This window comes from Manis pentadactyla, chromosome 6 (genome assembly GCF_030020395.1).
Source record: "Manis pentadactyla isolate mManPen7 chromosome 6, mManPen7.hap1, whole genome shotgun sequence".
Lineage (NCBI taxonomy): Eukaryota > Metazoa > Chordata > Mammalia > Pholidota > Manidae > Manis > Manis pentadactyla.
In genome coordinates this window covers 13,362,536-13,380,638 of record NC_080024.1, presented here as the reverse complement: position 1 = coordinate 13,380,638, position 18,103 = coordinate 13,362,536, and the positions used below count along the sequence as shown (strand labels likewise).

The 18,103-nt window shown below is 40.8% G+C and overlaps 1 protein-coding gene across 3 annotated transcripts in view; it reads right to left on the bottom strand.

Annotated features, from left to right (window-relative positions):
- Positions 1-727: 727 nt before the first annotated feature.
- WDFY1 (WD repeat and FYVE domain containing 1) overlaps positions 728-18,103 on the bottom strand; it is a 43,194-nt gene continuing 25,818 nt past the window's right edge. The window contains exons 4-13 of one of the 3 annotated variants that reach the window (XR_005030567.2): positions 17,696-17,750; positions 16,043-16,193; positions 14,371-14,483; positions 12,433-12,559; positions 11,715-11,820; positions 7,201-7,302; positions 5,601-5,731; positions 4,869-4,977; positions 3,905-4,109; positions 728-3,241 (exon numbers count right to left, since the gene is read on the bottom strand). Coding sequence is in view for 2 of the 3 variants with exons in the window: in XM_036913844.2 (XP_036769739.2) it covers positions 4,050-4,109; positions 4,869-4,977; positions 5,601-5,731; positions 7,201-7,302; positions 11,715-11,820; positions 12,433-12,559; positions 14,371-14,483; positions 16,043-16,193; positions 17,696-17,750 (954 nt within the window). In the remaining variant the exon portion in view is untranslated. Of the gene's footprint in view, positions 4,110-4,868; positions 4,978-5,600; positions 5,732-7,200; positions 7,303-11,714; positions 11,821-12,432; positions 12,560-14,370; positions 14,484-16,042; positions 16,194-17,695; positions 17,751-18,103 lie in introns of all 3 variants that reach the window. The other 2 variants (XM_036913844.2, XM_057503491.1) reach the window with 2 other exon arrangements.

Genomic DNA, 18,103 nt, shown 5'->3' with positions numbered 1-18,103 from the left:
ATCAAGTGGGTGAAGAAAGTATGGACCCAGTAAACATGTATCAATAAATGTGCGTAAACGCATGCATTTAAAGAAACATTGGAAAGATACACAGCATAGGTTTTAGTGTTTGCTCTGGTCAGACTAGATGGTTTAAAAAAAAACTTTATTAATACTTTCTGCTATTATCTTTTTATTTTCCTTTTCTTTTTTTATAATAAATAGTATTTTGATGATTAGAGAAAATAAAGCTGTATGTCTTTTGAAAAACAAAAACTGCCATTATGGTTTCTAAATCAACCTCTTAACAGGTAAGCAAGGAGTCTAGACCCCTGGGTCCACGTGACCCTGTGTTTATTCACAAAACCTAGCTGCTGAAGAGGAGAAGGAGGGCCCGAATCACCGTGCCTCCATGGAGCTCAGTGTACTCCGAGAGCCCAGGTATCCTGAACCATCTGACTCCAGGGCTTCACAAACTTCATGAGACAGGAACACCTACTTCCCTTAAATAAAACACTCATCACACATCAAGGCAGGCAGTATGGAAAAGGTGTGTGCTTCCAAGTCAGACAGACAGGATCCTGGTTTTCTCATCCGTAAGATGAGGAAATTAATACCTTGGAGAAGTGTTGCCAGGATTAAATAATATACTCAGAGCACCCAGCACACAGAGAGTGCTAAATACATGGTAGCTACTATTATTGCCCTATGGCCAGATCAAATATAAGAAAAGCTAAAATAAACGGAGTAACAAGCAAGAAACATTTTATTGTATGCATATTCAAAAAGAAAAAAAAACACAAAAACAGAATCCATAAACAGGGGCAAAGAACAAAGTTTTCTAGCTCTCTGGGATAAGCAGGGCACCGTATCTTACAGAAACATAGCTAGTACAAGACAAAATGTACTAATCAACATTGCCCTTTGTTTCCCTAGTCAAAAACGGCTATAAAGAAAGACACTTTAAATTGTATTCTAATATAAATTTGATGCACAATTAAACTTCAACTTACTCAAAGAGTTACTGTATAGTAAACTGCAGAAAACAGAGTAAGTGTTCAATAATCTGTGCACAATTAACAATTAAGCAACAGACACTTGAATGAATATAGCATGTATTGCTTATTTGTTAAACCTCACATTTAGAAAGAGCAAATGGTCATCATGAATAGTAACTGGTTTCTTACATTTTAGGAGATGCCAAATCCAAAAACGGAAGTAGAAAGTAATTTAATGAAAACCGATTTTAGAAAATATCTCCTTGGGCTTAAGTCCCCGTGGTATTTATTACATACAGAGGCCCGTTTCTACAGTTTAAAAGTGTAGGTACAAACAAACTGCATTCTTTAGGGGTTAACAAAATGACACATTCTACAGAAATATTTTTTGTTTACACCCTCTAGGCATCAGGACAAAACCAGCACATAGTAAACAGAGATTCACAATGTAACAAATAATCCGTTTCCATCTAATGCTGTGGGAAGTCTTTCTATCACTTGCACTAATAAAGGGTAATTTTAAAATGAAGAATTGGCATTTCCTCGTCACATACATACTAGATCTAAACATAAGGATCTTCTCTAACATTCTGTACTTCCTATTCCCTATTTATACAAATCTGCACGAGTATTCAGGAATGGAAAAACCAGTAAACTGTTATTTGAAGAACTATTTTAAATGACCCATTTAAGAGTAACGAGTCAAAATAAGGCAAAAACTAGAAGTCTAGCTGTACTTTTCTTATGTGCTTCGTCAGTAAAATTGAGAAAATAATTCTTGCCCACGTCTATAAAAAATATTACCCCATTTGCTCCCTAGTATATGATAAAGACAATATAAACCTGCTATGTGTGTTTTTATAAAGAAGAATGATAATAGGCTCTGGTAGAGAGAAAACTATATGGAAACATTCTCCTTTCCTTTTTTGGATACCCCACTCTAATTCTTCCTTAAACAAACCTTTGTTCCTTGAGTTATTTTAGCTCAACCACTTAGGAGGTGCTATACCAACCTTATATTCTCTATGGAACATCAGGTTTTGCCTTAAGAATTTTTTTAAATAAGAAAATCTGTGAAAGCTATGGTGTATTCTTGGTAGCCATGATATTCTGCTTAGTCTATCACAGACATTATAAAATCACATTTTACAGAAGTTAAAGGAAAACAAAATCACAGTGCACTCTTCAGCATGGCAACAAATGGATCATATTCTATTTTGCTTTCAGGACTTCATCAAATCCCCAGGATAGCACCTGTGTATGAGCTGAACCATTAACTCAACTAAAGCTACATTCAACACTGCCGTTTAGAAATTATCATCACTAAATTTTTCTTCCAGACCATGTTAGTACTATTTTGCAAAGAGCCTATGAAAAATTTTTAAAGGACACATCTTTTTCAGGTGATGGATGTGACACAGAAATAGTAAAGAGCAACACAAACCTTTACCCTTATTTCTGAAGGCAAGTCACCTTTTAATGCAGATCATTCTAGAATATGATGTGCTTGACCCCTTTCCTTTCCTTACTCTTTGTGTCACTTGGCCATTAAGACGTCTTCGTTTAATTGCCTGTCTTGTGTGCTACAGTCCCTCACAGCTGTTGTTAAAAACAGATTTAGTCTCTTAGGTGTATCATACAGAAAGAACTGTGTTGTTTTGATATGATCCCAACACAGTGACCCAGAAGTGAGTTCTTATCAATGTCCATTAGTTAAGACTAACAAAAATATTGTTGCTATCTTTAAATTTGTCCTTCAAAGAAGTAGCACTCTCTCCACTCACTTCCATGGTTCTAAAGTAATAGACACATGTATTATTGTTAAAAACAATCAAACAAATAAATATTTGAATAATAAAAGACAGGCTCCCTATTCCCTACTTCTTCCCCATCCTAATACTAAGTGGCCAAAAACTTTTCAAATGCCATTTGATAAAACAGATTTCGCTGGCTATTATGAAAGCAGTGTTACCAGTTAGGAATTATTGTGCAGGACCTGGTTAACAATTACTGCTCTGGGTTACCAATTCCCTTCTATGAAATATTAAAAATATTAGGTACAACTACAAGTCAACAGAGTTTTAAAAGCTTTGGAGTTCTTCTCTGAGGTGTATGTTATTAAATTGCCACAATATTACAGGGTCTCATCTTGGAACTACGAAGAGAAGGTGTCTTTCTGGAGAACCGGGCTGCTGCATGGAACAGACTGCTCACATCCCGTCACAGTCATGCTGGGAGCTGGGTTTTCTGTTGGTCGTTACTAACTGCAATGAGAAAAAGTCGGGCGGCTCGCGCGACTCCCATGTTAACAGCACCATAAAGAAACGTTCCGTCCTCAGAGCGCATTCGGGGAAAGGGAGGCGTGCGGACTGGGCTGCCTGGCTAGTACAGAAACTTTAGGACTCACTTCGCAACAACTGTGAAGGCTTCCCCGTGGCAACTGGCTGGGAGGGGATGCCACTGAAGTGAGGCAACTACTAAGTGCAGATCAGAAATGGCACTACCTGAGGAGGACCGGTGTCTTTAAGTGGCTTGTCAACAACAAAGGGCAGACAACGTTCACATACTGCCAGCAAGTAAGGAGGGATCTCTGGGGGTCTTTGGTGCAGGCTGCGCCCCTCCAGGAAGGGAGGCCAGGTCCTCCTTCCCCTAAGTCCTGCTTCACCCCAGGGAGCCACAAGAGCCCTCGGACAGCCAGCATGTCTGAGGAAAGTGTGTTTGTCCCTGGAGCTGCTTTAAGAAAGTTCTACATGTTAACTTTTTGTTCCTCTAAACCACTCATTTGTTAAATCATTCAGCTCACATTATTAGGTCCCTGCTCATGAAGAAGTTCTGCAGAAGAAAGTCCCATCTTCTGGGAACCAGCACAGGTGGACCTTGTCCAAGTTAGTCCCCACAGGTAGTTCCACAAATGCCCTCAAACACACCTTCACGTTTTTTTCTTTTAAAAATGTTGATTTGCTTTTTAGTGGCTGCTGTCCATTCATGTGACAGTGACCTTGGAGCTACGGGGAAGGGCTGCATTTGGGGAAGGCTGCCTTGGTAGTGACACAGACCTCGCCCAGCTCCCGATCAACGTGGAGAAAACCCTGTTGCCAGACTGCAGCCCACCACAGGCGTCATGTCCCATATCTGCAAGGAAAAGAAGATGCCGGGAGAAGGCAGCACTGATCACATGGCCTAAAAGAGATGATGCTGAAAACAGGCATCTGTCCGACTTGCAAGGGGGACAAATAACTTGGTCTCTTCTTCACTACAAAACCCTCTCAAGATGTATGTAGTGACGAAACACCTGGTTCACTAAATCATGAAAAAATCGTATAAGTAGTGTCTCAACACTTGAAAATTAGACCATCACAGTGTTTTACTATAAATTACTAGGAAAATTCCCATGTTTTAAAATTATAAAATAAAATATTATCATAGTTTCACAACTGAAGAGTGGCACAAAGTATAAAATATTTACTTTGTTTCTGTGCTAGTGACCCAGGGATTTAATGAAAAAATGTGGGGTTATTTCTTCCGACTAGGAAGCCTGCTACCTACAATGAAAAGGCATGTTTGGCAAGGGAGGGAATGAGCACGGAAGGGGTGACAAGGGCCCGGGCCAGCTGCGGAGGGGGAAGCTCTGGGGCCGGCACAGTGCAGACAGCAACGAGGGCGCCAGGGCCGCAGCTCGCCTGGGAGACTGCGCGGCAGAGGGGACCGCCACCAGGACGAGGCCCGCCACTCTGCACCCTGGGTTTCCAGCTGGCTCGAGGTTGTTTATAAAAGGGGAAGGCAAGCTTGCCTATCATAAAGCAAGACGACTAGAAACATCCCAGGCCCACTGACAGCATAATAACAGAGCATCTACACCAAGATGCTAACGGGGACAATTAAGCACAATACCTTCACGATGCGGTCGGTCCCACACGTCACCATCAGTCCCCTAGCAACGTCCATGGACATGTGGGAAATGTTGTGTTTTCCTTCATGAAAGGTTGCCAGAGAAGTCCGACTAACAAAGAGAAACAAAGCATTTAAAGCTCACCTGTTCCTAAAGGAAAGGGATAAGCTGTCACAGCAACATAAAGGAAATACCTACAATCATTGGGCTAAAATTTGCTTCTAAAAAGGGAAGGGAAAGAAATTGGTTCTCCCCTAATGGACCTGTCTGAGTCAGGACAGAATGGGTACAGATAGATTTGTCTTACAATTAGTTACTTAAAAATAGATCGCTAGATCAGGTTTTTGTGGAAGAGCGAACACTGGTCTCTAGACAGACTTCTCCCACTCATGAGATTTCCATGCACGTGTGAGCAAAGTCAGTGCCCTGGATGCATCTGCAGAGAGCAAGCTCAGCCACCACACCAGTGCACATGGTCTGGCCCCGCACAGCCCTGGGTGGTGCAGAGGCTCAGGCATGTCCACACGACTGACAGACTGGTCACGGCAACACTGTTCCTCAAAGGGTTTGGGAGAAATTCATCTCAAGTCATAAAGCTAGGATAGAATCCTCTCTTTAGAAACTGCTTATGGAATTGGAACGAGATAAACAAATGGGCAGAAATATACTTGGGTCCTTTCTCAGGCTCTTCCCACTGCAGATGCACAGTAAGGCTAAGATCCGCCAACACTCACTCCTCGTCTTTGATGGAGTCGTAACAGGAATCGCACACCCGGACTTGGAACTCGAAGCCCATGACAGGGTAGCTTGAACGCTTGCTGCTGCACTTCCCACAGACAGCCTGCCCACACTTCCTGCAGTGATGCTTCAGAACAGAGGGAAGAAGGGTTTATTTAACTCATGATTCAGGCCCGTGGCTTCCCTTCCCAGTGGGGAATAGCAGTGGGGAGATTTGCCAATCATCCCAATTCAGTGAGTCATTTAATACACAGAAGGTAGCCAACTTCAACACTTGCCAAGGATTTCCAGATCTCCTCACTTTACTGGTCAAATACTGCCTTTTATTCACTCTTATCATCCGTCTAGACGTCAATAAACATTATTAAAACCAAGTGCATGTTTCTTTAGGAGCACAAACGACTAGAGATTTCAGGAAGGAAAAATACATTCCTGTGTCAGAGAAAAGCTTTGAAATAAAGTTTTAAATGCCCTTATGAAGAAAAAAATATCCATAATGTTTTACTATTTCTTTTCATCTTTCAAATTGTGACTCTGGACATAAGCTTCAAGAACATTCCAAAAGGGTCCAGTTATTATTACTCATTTTGACATATTCTCCTACAACTAAAATTCAGTGATCTGTCTAGATCCTCCTATTAGTTGTTAATTCATAAGAATGAAATTAATTTCTTCATGTTTCCTTTAGATGTAGGAACTACTTCAGCCATCACACCACCAGCCCTGCCCTGGAGAATTAGGCTAATGGTGGGCTCAGGTGCTGCTTCAGAGCATTAAAAGGCTGTGAGTATGAGACTCCTGCCTCACCTGCCAGTCTCACAGGGGACCTCACTATAGAGTAGCTTTGTCAGTAAGACCAAAGAAAGTTTATTCACACACACAAACTTCAGGCCAACCAACCCTCTGAGGTGCAGCCAGTAATAAAAGGAATTAAAATCAGCCTTCTTTTTTACTTACCTGCACACATTCATATTCGACCTGAGTGGGTGGCTACCCTTCAAGGCTGCTGTAGAAATGTTTTTTGGGAGAACTTTAGTATTAAGGAATACCTAGTGATAAGAGCATCTTTGAAATGTATAGGCTTTCTGGGACATGTTTTAAAACGCACACCTGAAACATGCATCATAAAAATGTCCCAGGTATACTTATATGGAACCATTGATGAATACTCTAAAATTCTTAGAGTCAGAATATTCCAGTGAGGGCTAAATTGTTCTTCTCATCTGTTTGTGAAAGCATAAGGCTTATAATCATATGCCTTAGTTCACTCTAATTTTGTGCCTGGCTAGTATAGAACACTGACTTTAACAAGTAATAGTCCTAAAGTGAAAGATCTTTTATCTATTTACAAATAGGCTGTCAGGGTTTTTTGTACGACCCTGCTTTTCTGGTGCAGGCCAAACAGTGGAAGGGTTAAGGAATAGTCCCGCTGACCCCCGGGGAAGGTCCTGCTCACTGTTAGCCATGCAAAGACAGTGACATCCAAAATGCAGAATTAACAGCATTTACCGGGAAAAGTGTGGGTCCAAACAAAATGATTACAGAAGTAACAAAATACACGATTAACCCGGGGACGACTCAACATTAGCTACTCACCTGTCTCAACCCCAGTGTCTTTGTGTCCCACATCTGCTTTATATTCCAGAAAAAGGGCTGCTCACATTTCTGACAAGAATCACTTTCCAACCACTGAGGAGCCTGGGGGAGGAGAAAGTCAACGCCCACGCTGGAGCATATGCATGCTCACAGTCACTTCCCAGAAATTAGCACAACAGTTCCAGACACTGTTGGAGTTGGCATTTTTTTAAATTCCTCTCTTTATTATTTATAAAAATAGTAGAAAATACTAATTTCTATACAATTAAACCAAAGAGTATAAAAAATAATTTTTCTTTATCTTGAAAATATATCTGGTAAGAGACAATGATGGGACGATCACAGAAACTGATTTACATTGACATTTGTAAAATACGCAGTGAAGATGGAAAGCTTTATGGAGATCGGACAGGGACTGCTTGTGGTTTAAAGGAGGGTGTCCCTACCTCTTTGTTTCCTATTACATCAAAACGTTTGGATTTCCTATTTCTTATGTCAGATATGTCCCTGGAAATATTTCTACATATAACCACTATTACAAAGATCTTTCTAATGGGTTCGGGGTGTGGAAGGCACTCAAAGTACAATAGAAAGTGGGCTGAGGCAGATGAGAAGTTTCTTTAAATAACTGGGAAAAATACTGGAAATGAGAAAGGTGGAAAAAGTGATAAAGAGATGTGTACCTATGGGAGGAAGATTACTCTCTCAGCAGAAAATTACTTCTTTGTTTCTGAGATTAACGGAACAGAGAGGGTGTTTGAGAATACTGCCTGGCAACAGTGTCCCTGAGGAGAGAACGGTACACAGACGACGTGGTGGGTCATGCCACCATCAGCACAGGTGTGTGACTGCAGGGTTGGAAAGCAGGCACCACTGCCCACTCTGAGATCTGGGACACGTGCCAGAGACACTCCTGCTATACCACACATGTGCAACAGGCATGTGGAACAGAAAACAGGGCAAAAATGTATTCATGACAGCAATATTCAAGTGTGAGTATACACCTCACAAGGCAGGGAGGATTCAGTGAGTTGCCATTTGTGAGGTGTTTTGCATAGTGACTGTATACAGTAAGTGTCACAGAAGTCCAGGCAATGTGCCAAGTGTTTCATATGCCTTACTTCACTTAATATTCAACGCTACTTTAGGAGATATAGAGCAAGCAATGTTAGCCCCAATTTACAGGCACCGAAACTGTGGCTCAGAGAGTGCAGCTCCCGTCCATGATCAGGGAGTGGTGGGAATCCCAGGAGATCCGGGGGCCTGCGTCCCTGCGCTCGTTCCCCACGCCCTACAGAGCGTCTGTGACTGGGTCCTGCTCGTCCCAACACGGGAAGTCCAATCACGGTTCTGGGCTATGAGCATAATCCTGTCTCAGGGCTGAGGAACGAACATGACTTGCTGAGCTGGAGCATATGGGGCACAAGGGAAGAAAAATACGCTTCAAATAATTTCACATAAACTAAAAACAAAATCAGAAATACCCATGACTTTTTGTTTCTTTTAATAGGATTAAGGGCTCAGCTGTAAGCAAGCTATCATGAACGATCCTATTAAATGCTTATTCTCTAAGGAGAAGATGTTTTCTTTTGGGCTGAGGAGAGCAAAAGAGAACATCAAGCAGGTACTCGGACGGTTTCACTCTGCATATTGTTCCATCTGCCAAATCTGGACAGAAGTGATGTGAGCAGCACAGACCCACTGCACCACTACAACTAACTGCTGCCCTAATCTACACTGTGTAACATAAAAAGTCTGATTCATTCTTTGACCTACTCGTTTAAAATAAAGTTCTCTTTTCAAGAGGATTCCCTCTAATTATTGTTCTTGCTCATTTATATTTCATGCTGACTTCCAAAACGGAGCCCCTCTAATTATGATCTGGCAAGGAGGGCAATTTGCTTCCTGACTGCTAGTATGGTGGCTGACAGCCACAGTGGATTGGAAGTGCTCCAGCCAGTATCTCCAGGCAACTCAGAAAGAAAATCCAGGCAAGCATTGTTGGGGCAGAGACTCTGGGATTGATCCCCTATGTTCCTGACAAAGGAAGTCCTACTTTGTACAAAACCCTAAATAGTACAAAACCCTAACTCAAGATCAGAACCTCATAGATCAGAGGTGCTTATCTCTGCACTTTCCTTACCTGGCAAAAAAACAATACATTACTAGAAATAATGCACCTTTTGGACATGATTTTCTTTCCTACCAACTGTCAACTATTGAGACAGATTAGCTCTAAGGGCAGTATGCACGTGATTTGAAGTAATCTTCCACAAATGACAAAAAAGAGAAATGCCCACAGATGAAGCATCTTGAATGATGGGAATGCCTTTCCCTAGATGTACAAATAAACTCCATAATCAGGTAACTATGAAGGTGAGAAACCTGCTTTTATTTCCTATTTTTTCTAAAAGAATTTACCAAGGATAAGAATAGTGGATTGAAATACAAATGGTTAAACCCATACAGGACCATGAGTGGCACTGAGCCCAAGTGGTACCTTCCCTCATGATCCAGGGAACACATCCTCTGAAGTTTTCTGCTTTCTCAGAGTAAGGTTGGAAAAAAACAGGCCAAAAGTCCAAGATATTTGCTGTTCTTGATGCATATAACAAGCAATCAAAAACCCCAGTTCAAATAAACCTTAGCAAGAAAGTATTACACATTCTGTAATATTAAGCCAATGTTATATATGTTTAATAAGTTACTCTAAGCCTTACCAGAAGATTTTTAGAAAATTCAAAAAGACAAAATTAGCTACTAGGCATGTAATCAAGATTTCCTCTATTTGACTTGTCTTACAAAGTTACTAAAAAAGCAAGCAATTACTGCCTCTTCAAATTATGGACTGTGATCTACTATTTATAGGGTAGTCTGTTTCCTTCACAAAACGACAAGCTTCTTGCAGGCAAGAATCGTTGTGTACAGAACATTGTAGCCAGAAAGTCTGGAAATGAGTAACATCACTGGTTTTTTAGTAGATTAAACACTTGGTTACATCTTCTGCGGTCTGCTGAACATGCATACTTAGTGAGAATCAGACTCACAAGTAGCCAGAGGCAACACAGAACAAGCACAAGCAGGGGCTGGCGGGAATGCTGCATCCTCGCCTGGCATCCACGGCCAACAGCCCAAAGCACACCGACCTACACACTGTGTGGGAAGCACCCCCAGCACCTCGCCTGACATCACACAACGCTGCAGTATCACTAAACCCGTTATGACGCAATTCACTGAGGCTTCCAGACTTCATGGCCACCCTGTACATGCTCAATAAATGTCTCTCAAGTTAAACTGTAAGACCCTAGCATCCCTCCTACTCTAAAACCTTCTCTGGAAACAACTGTTTTGCCATTTACATCATAGGTTGCAGTCACCGTTTGGAAAAGACAGATAATACCACTGTTGGCAGAGAAGAGAACGGAAATCCTGCCTGGAAATCACCTGACAATATCTACAAAAAGCCTCAAGAATGTACATAACCTTGACCCTAAGGTCTTCTTTCAGGATTGTGTCTGCAATAGGTAACTGAATAATCACACAATGACATGGTCAAGAATGTTCACAGCATTATTATCTAAAATAAAAACACAAGATGGATACAGATACATAGAACACATCGGTGGGTGCCAGAGAACAGGACTGGGGGAGTGGGCAAAATGGGTGAAAGGGGTCAAAAGGTACAAACTTCTGGTTTTAATCGAAGTAAGTCATAGGGATGTAAGGTACAGCATGGTGACCACAGCTAATAATACTATGTTGTACATTTGAAAGTTGCTAATAGAGCAGATCTTAAAAGTTCTCACCAAAAAAAAATTTGTAACTATGTATGGCGGCAGATACAACTAGATCTATTGTGATCATCTCCCAATGTATACATATATCAAATGCATCATGTAGTGTCATGACTTGACACTAATATAATGTTACATATCAATTATACCTCACTTTTTTTAAAAAAGGAGACACTGTTTAGACAATTACAGTGTCTGTTTAAGAAGTTAGAGACTTTAGAGGTCATCTCATGTGACAATTTCACCTTATGGAAAAGAAAACAGATGCTTTGAGAAATAAAGGCCCTTATCTAAAGGTCTCACAACTGGTTTATGGCCCAAGCAAGTCAGAACTTGTCAGGCACCTGGCTATGTCCCTAGTGCTGTTCCTGTAGGACCTCTCAGTGTTTCCTCTGACAGGTATGCTTCGGGACCTCCATGCAATCCACTCCCTGGCTATGCTGGAGATTGTCTCCAGGGTCCTCTCAGTGAGCTTCCCCAGGCTGAATATCAGCCTAAGTGCTCAGTCTGTGGGCACTGCTTTCACTGGGCAATGTCTCAGATGGGTAGAGGGCACAGTGCAAAGCGACAGACAAAACTTTGCCTTACAATAACCAGCAAGCACACAGATGAGGAGCTGGGACTGTCTGCACCCAGTCGGTGCTTCCAGATAGCAGCATGGAAAACCAAGAAGCCAGTTTCCTGGGAATCTCTGCAGATCAGCCTCGCCTGCTCTCTTACCTCCTCTCTGCTAACGTCCATGTTCCACACTGCAATTCCACCATCCGAGGAACAGGAGACAAGCTGCCTCGTGAGCTGAAGGTAACACAGCGACTGCACCCTGTCACTGCAAACGACACACAGTGGTCCTATCAATCAATGTGGACAAACAGAAATCATCTTCATTTAGGCTCAAATCTCTCCCCTCACTGGAATCAGCAATCGGCATTTTACCGTCAACTATTTGGCCTGGTGACATGGCTCCCATGGAAGGTGGGAGCCCGAGTGTGCCAGCATCACAGCCCAGGTGAATGCGGCTGTGTCAAACCGAGCATTACTTCTTAACAAAATGCTTATTAGAATTTAAAAAACCAAGTTAGGCATCCAGTTCAAGACTGGCTTAGTAGCCCACTACACGCAACCTTCTGTGGTCAGTCCTCGTCTGCAGTCTCTGACATATATGTGCCTTGGCAGCTATTTCCAAAGAGTGACTCCAAAGGGGGATAAAAGTGGGAAGTGCTCTTTGGACTGAAATGGAAGAAAACCCAGGGTTCTGTTTTTGCTGCAAAACTGCAGACACTCAGACACTAACGGAAAAACAGTTAAAAGTGGACTGAATGTGAGCCCTGTCAACCAGCCATCTAGAAGACAGGATTTGGAGAAAGTAATATCAAAATACTGGTGTCGCCCCTGCCTCCCCAAAGCCTGATCTTTTCCACCCCCATGAACAGTCACGCACTGATGGCCCTGCAGCAACAGCGTGCGGCCTTTCCTTCCTCCAATGTCCCACATGATGATGCTGTTGTCGGAGGCTCCCGAGAAGAGTAACCGTTGAACAGGGTCCCACCACAGGCAGGCGACACTACCTGGGGGTGGGAGAGAGGGAGGTGAATAGAAATCTATGCATTTGCCAGTTCAAGACTGAACCAGGACCAGCGGAGTCTGCAAGTAAAAATGCATCCTAGCTGTGCAGACTCACTCAACCCTTTACCTTGAGTCATAGAGAATACACAGCACGTCCATCACCCACAGTTTTAAGATGAGGATTTTCAGCGGTACATGAAACTACTTGAAAACAAAGAAATTTTTTCCTCATTCTGCACTGAAATAGTATCAAACAACTATATAGGAGGGGTTAGTTCAGAAAACCATTGCTTTTGAAGGAACAAAAATAGCTATTATTATTTAATGAGAAAAGGCAATGAAGCTTACTGTACAGGGTCACTATAAAATGACCATTATAAGACAAGAATCTAGATTATTCCAGGTCGCTGGGATCCTGCATGTATTTTACCCCAAGATGCCTCTATTTAAGAAAACTAAATTAATTGTCTCAGAAATAAAAGTTCTGTGGGTGTACCATACAATTATGCCAGAGAATTTCAGTAAGAAATCCAAACCTTATACATTTCACACTCTCTTTTAGTCTAAACTTATCAAATCTGATACCCTCGGGGAAACACTTTCTTTTTATAGATTCCCATTTCAACAGATCTCTTCATTGGCCCATTGATTGCTGCTTGTCTAGAAAAAAATTATTAATAAACTCAATATAACTGAACCAGTCACACAAGCTAGTAATATTTTTGGTGGGCATACACAGAACACTGATAAAGCCATATTCAAAGGCAAACAACAGAAACTAGTTTCTCAAAGAAACTTAGCAGAAGTGAAAAAAATATTCTGCAAAGACGGCTTCAGGATCAGTTCTGCACTGACCTTGACCACTTAATCCTATGCCCCGTACACTTCAGCTAGAGGCCTAACAGCAGACAGACATGGTCTTCCTGTACGAACACTAGTGTCATTACCAGAACCATTCTGTCCTCAGCAACCAGAGAATGCTTCAGAGCCTCGGAGTCATGAGACCATCAGTTATACAGAGAAAGTGGTTTCCTCAGGGGCTGTGTTTCCTGCCCAAATCTACTCTAACCTATGGTTCTTCTCACTTCCTTTTCCCCTATACGGTCCTTGATCTGCTAGACTCGATTTCACTTACACAGATCAGCTAGGAAACACGGAGTCTATTCAACTTGTTATACCAAAAACACTATTTTCATAAATAAGTCCATCATAAATTCTTTCAGCAAATCCCCAATTCTTCAACTTAAACCAATGGCCTCAAAGCTTCTAATCTGTTACCCAGTACAGTCAATGGAGTTTTAAGACCTTGCCACAGAGCTCTGCCAACTCGCCACACTATAGTGATCATGAAATTCCACTCAGTCATTCTCTTCCCACTGTCCATACTCAGGGGATATTTCCCAAACAGAGACCATACCAGACTATACATTTATTCTAATTGCATTGATCTACCAGTGTGGTTCAGTGTCCTAGAAACTGACAAATTAAAAATAAAAATATTAATAATAATATTCTTCCAAAGGTCTTACCACTTAGAAGGAATTTCAAAAGGTCTTCAGTAAATTATTTAATTAAAAAAGTTAAACAAAATAGGAAGTATTGTCCACGCCAGCAATCTAGGACGGATTTTGACAATGTGAAACTCAACTCAAATCCTATCTTCCCTTAGTTTTTTACTTTTGAAATCTAAATCCTGTATCTGGCCAGTCACATTGAAATCTGAGAGATAAGGGGCGGTTCATTCATGAAACCACAGAGCTAAGAACTAACTTTGGATGACCAAATGTGGGTGACTACACAGTGTGCAACCTACCTTCATGTCCTTTGAGGGTTGTAATGACTGAACAGGTGTTCTGTTCAAGTTTCAGCAGGGTGATCTGTCCAGAATAATCACCAACAAAAGCATACTGAGTATCAAAATCGTATCTGTGGAGAAGCAGTCAAGGATATCTAATACAATCCAGCTCAAAGCTATGAAACAGGAAATGTGCATTTGAAAGAGAATAAGCACAAACTTAAAGCTATGAGAAGGGAAATACCCAACCACAAATCATGTGATATATAAATATTAAAGGAAGGAAATTTTAAGGCTGGAATTAATCAGGAAAATTAACATTTACTCATTCAACAAGAACTGACTGAGCCCCTGTTACTATTCCAACCAATATCCTAAAAAAATATAAGAACTGATAGAGAAGACAGACCTGATATCAAGTAGTTACAATCAAATTGTAATAAAGAAGTAAAATACTCAATAATGAAAAGTATAAGAAAAGAACTAGAACAAAATGGCTACTTATGAAATAACACACCAAATACAGACATGAACCCATCTAGATGATTTACCTTTAAGTGAAGAGGATGGTTTATTTTAAACTGCTGTGGAAAAGTACTAGCAAATTTAAATTTAAAAATGTATTAACTACTATTAACAACCCGTTACTAACTTAGCCACTTTATGGCCATAAAAATTTGTGGTAGATGATAAGTTTACACACAACAGGAAAACTACTATTTTAATTCCAAAACACAGGTCAGAAGAACACTGCATGGGCCATGACTGTGGGATTCGGTGCCATTTTCTATCACTGAAAAGCCTAACGAGTAACGGAAACGCTTATTTCACAGATGATATATCTGAGTATTCTTCCCTTGCTTGATTCTAAACTATGTGGTACTATTTTAAATACTTTTTTAAAATATCTCGTGTTGTTCATTCATTTGCAGCAAGTATTTTTTGTAAAGGCTTTTCACGGAAAAAAAGAACTTTACTACACAAGACATTCAACTCTGAAAGAGAAACCACCATGGGTGTTTGCCTGGTGTTGGCAGCCTTCATCTTGCCATCACTAAGATACTCCAAGTTACCACAGGCAGCCTTAAACAAAGGCCATCTCTACATGAAACAAATTTCATATAGTAGAAAAATTTTAAAGCAGCAATTTCTTGATGTTTTGGGGATCTTTAGGCACCTTTGAGAGTATTATAAGGATTATGAACCCAATACACACACACACACACACACACACTCACTCTCTCTCTCTCTGTCTCTCTAAAACTACTTGTAGCCCATTTATGAACCCCAGGATCACAAACCCTTATTATTATATTCTCTTGTAGGGTCTGCAAATAACCAATTACTAGACCATCAATTCCTTTTTTGCTTCATACAACATAAAGTCTATTCTTTCACTTTGTGCAAAGGAATGAAGGAAGGGGGTTTGCATTAATGAGGTCCAGGTTTTCCACAATCTTTAACATACAGCACTTCCCAGCAGAGACCAGCAATTCATTTAATGATTATTTTCAATAAACTAGTTTTATACCAAAGAAAAGTAGATACAGAAATTCTTGGACTTTATGTGACCTAGACAGGAATCATTCCGTCTTTCGATCTCAATTAACAATTTATGGATCAGACCCAAAGCTAAGTATTGAGAGAAGGCAGGGCTGGGGAGGAGAAGGTCTCGCCCTTCGAAGGATACTGTAAACACGAAGCCCAGGAAGTGAAGAAGTGTCTCCCAAGCATGTTCCCGCTCTGGGTACACATCCAGCTGACACACTTGTCGTGGCCGGTGCTGATCACCCACTCTGCAGCCAAGCTGAAGATGATCGCAGACACCCGGTTCTGATGAGCTGCAGGGACACAAAGGCAAAGAGTGCGCCCTTCGGAAAGAAATGTGACCTTCAGGATCAGAACTGGGGCTCACCTTCTCGAGGCAGCTGGCCTGGAGACTCGGTCAAGAGAGCCCTGCCACAGAGGCGCCTGCCCTCGGCAAGCAGGTGAATGGATTTCAGGTAATGCGCCTGCCCCAGCTCACTGTCACCGGCTTCCCACCGCCCTGCCCTCTGCCTCCCGGCATGGACAGCAACCTGAAGCTCCAAATCAACAGAGTAATGTTCAAGAGGGACTGCAATAATAGCAGAGATCAGACTTTTTTTTTTTTTGCCGTACTCAAGAGAACATTTTTACTTCTAGAAATTTAACCATCAATGATCTCCCTGTGGAAAGCAGCAATCTTCTTAAAAGAGCAATGTTTTTTATAGTGTGTAATTTCAGTGTTTTGACCCTTGAGTATACACTGGCATTGTAAACAAGAACAACTACAATTTTCTGAAATTGAAGAATAGCATAAATATTTTGTTTCTGGAATAATTTCTGTTTGTGTGTAACTTCTATTATTTATAGAGACAAAGTATTTGTAAATTCTGTATTCCAAAATAATACCTGAGAATGAGGAAAGTGCTCTATTACCGAACTTCTAGAATATTTGTATTTCCAGGTTGATTCTAAGTCACACTAAGGTAGTGACCTTTCTAGTTTTCATCTAGTACAGGACGCTGCATGCAGCAGGTGTTTAATAAGTGCCCAGTCTGATGAATGAAGTCAGAGCTAAACAGAGAGACCTGTGACTTGTTCTCAGCTGTGTAAGCTGCTTTGGAAAAAAACAGAGAGATTCTTTCTTACAAATTCATCAGAAAACACTACAACTTCCTCCTGGAAATATGAGCAAAATCATGAAGACATTAATAAAAAATGGCATATGGTCAATATTAAATAAAGCTTAAATAATTTTTAAATTGAGAACTATTTTGATATCAAACTGGCAAAAAAGCATTTATAAAAAGCAATGTTGTGAAGACTCAGTGAGATTGTGAAAATTTACACTATTGCTGGGAAGAGGCTTGCAAAATAAATCTAGAGCATTACAAAATTTTGTAACATTTGACCCAGTTACTCCACTTTTAGGATTTGTCTTAAATAGAAATAAGCAGCCAAAGGATTAGAGTAACAGTCAAGGCCACACACATACACACACACACATGAAATACATACACATAGATATAGATACATATACACTGCCATGTATGTTAGTGTTACCCAAAAATAGAAGCATTACACATGCTCAAAAATAGAATAGTTAAATTAAATCTGATACATGCACCCAATACAAAATTTTAAATGTTAATAGGTAAAGGGTGGTCAATATAATTGGAGTATAATTATATAACAGGAGTAACATAACTAAAAAGTTAGAAGGAAAACCTAATTTTCATCACAAAAGATTGTGTCCTGGTTCTGTGTGTATATATCTATATGTATACATATGCAAGTGTGTCGATGTGCTTACAATTACCTGGGTAGGTCTTGATAAAGTTCATTTTATTAAAATCTTCAGAAACGTGAAATTCCTAAAAGTAAACACATACAGTAAGACAAAAGTTATGGTTCTAAAAACAACCGATACTTAACTTTCAAAACAAACTAAAATCCAAAAAGAACTGTCACCAGACTTGAGACTCAAGATCAGCTACAGAAGAAGAATATGGAATTGCTGCTTTCACTGGACCTACGTTCGGGCCACCATTTCTTTCGGGGACCAGACCGAATGACGAGAGTGCCGCCGACCAGCACAGCATTTTGGCCCAGTTCTCCCTCCACAAGTAAGCTCTCTGTATTCCCTCTCCTTCTTACTGAGGCATCTTGTTAAGTTTGCTCTCTTGGCCACACTAAAAATTCTTCAAGATGATATATGTATGAAGCA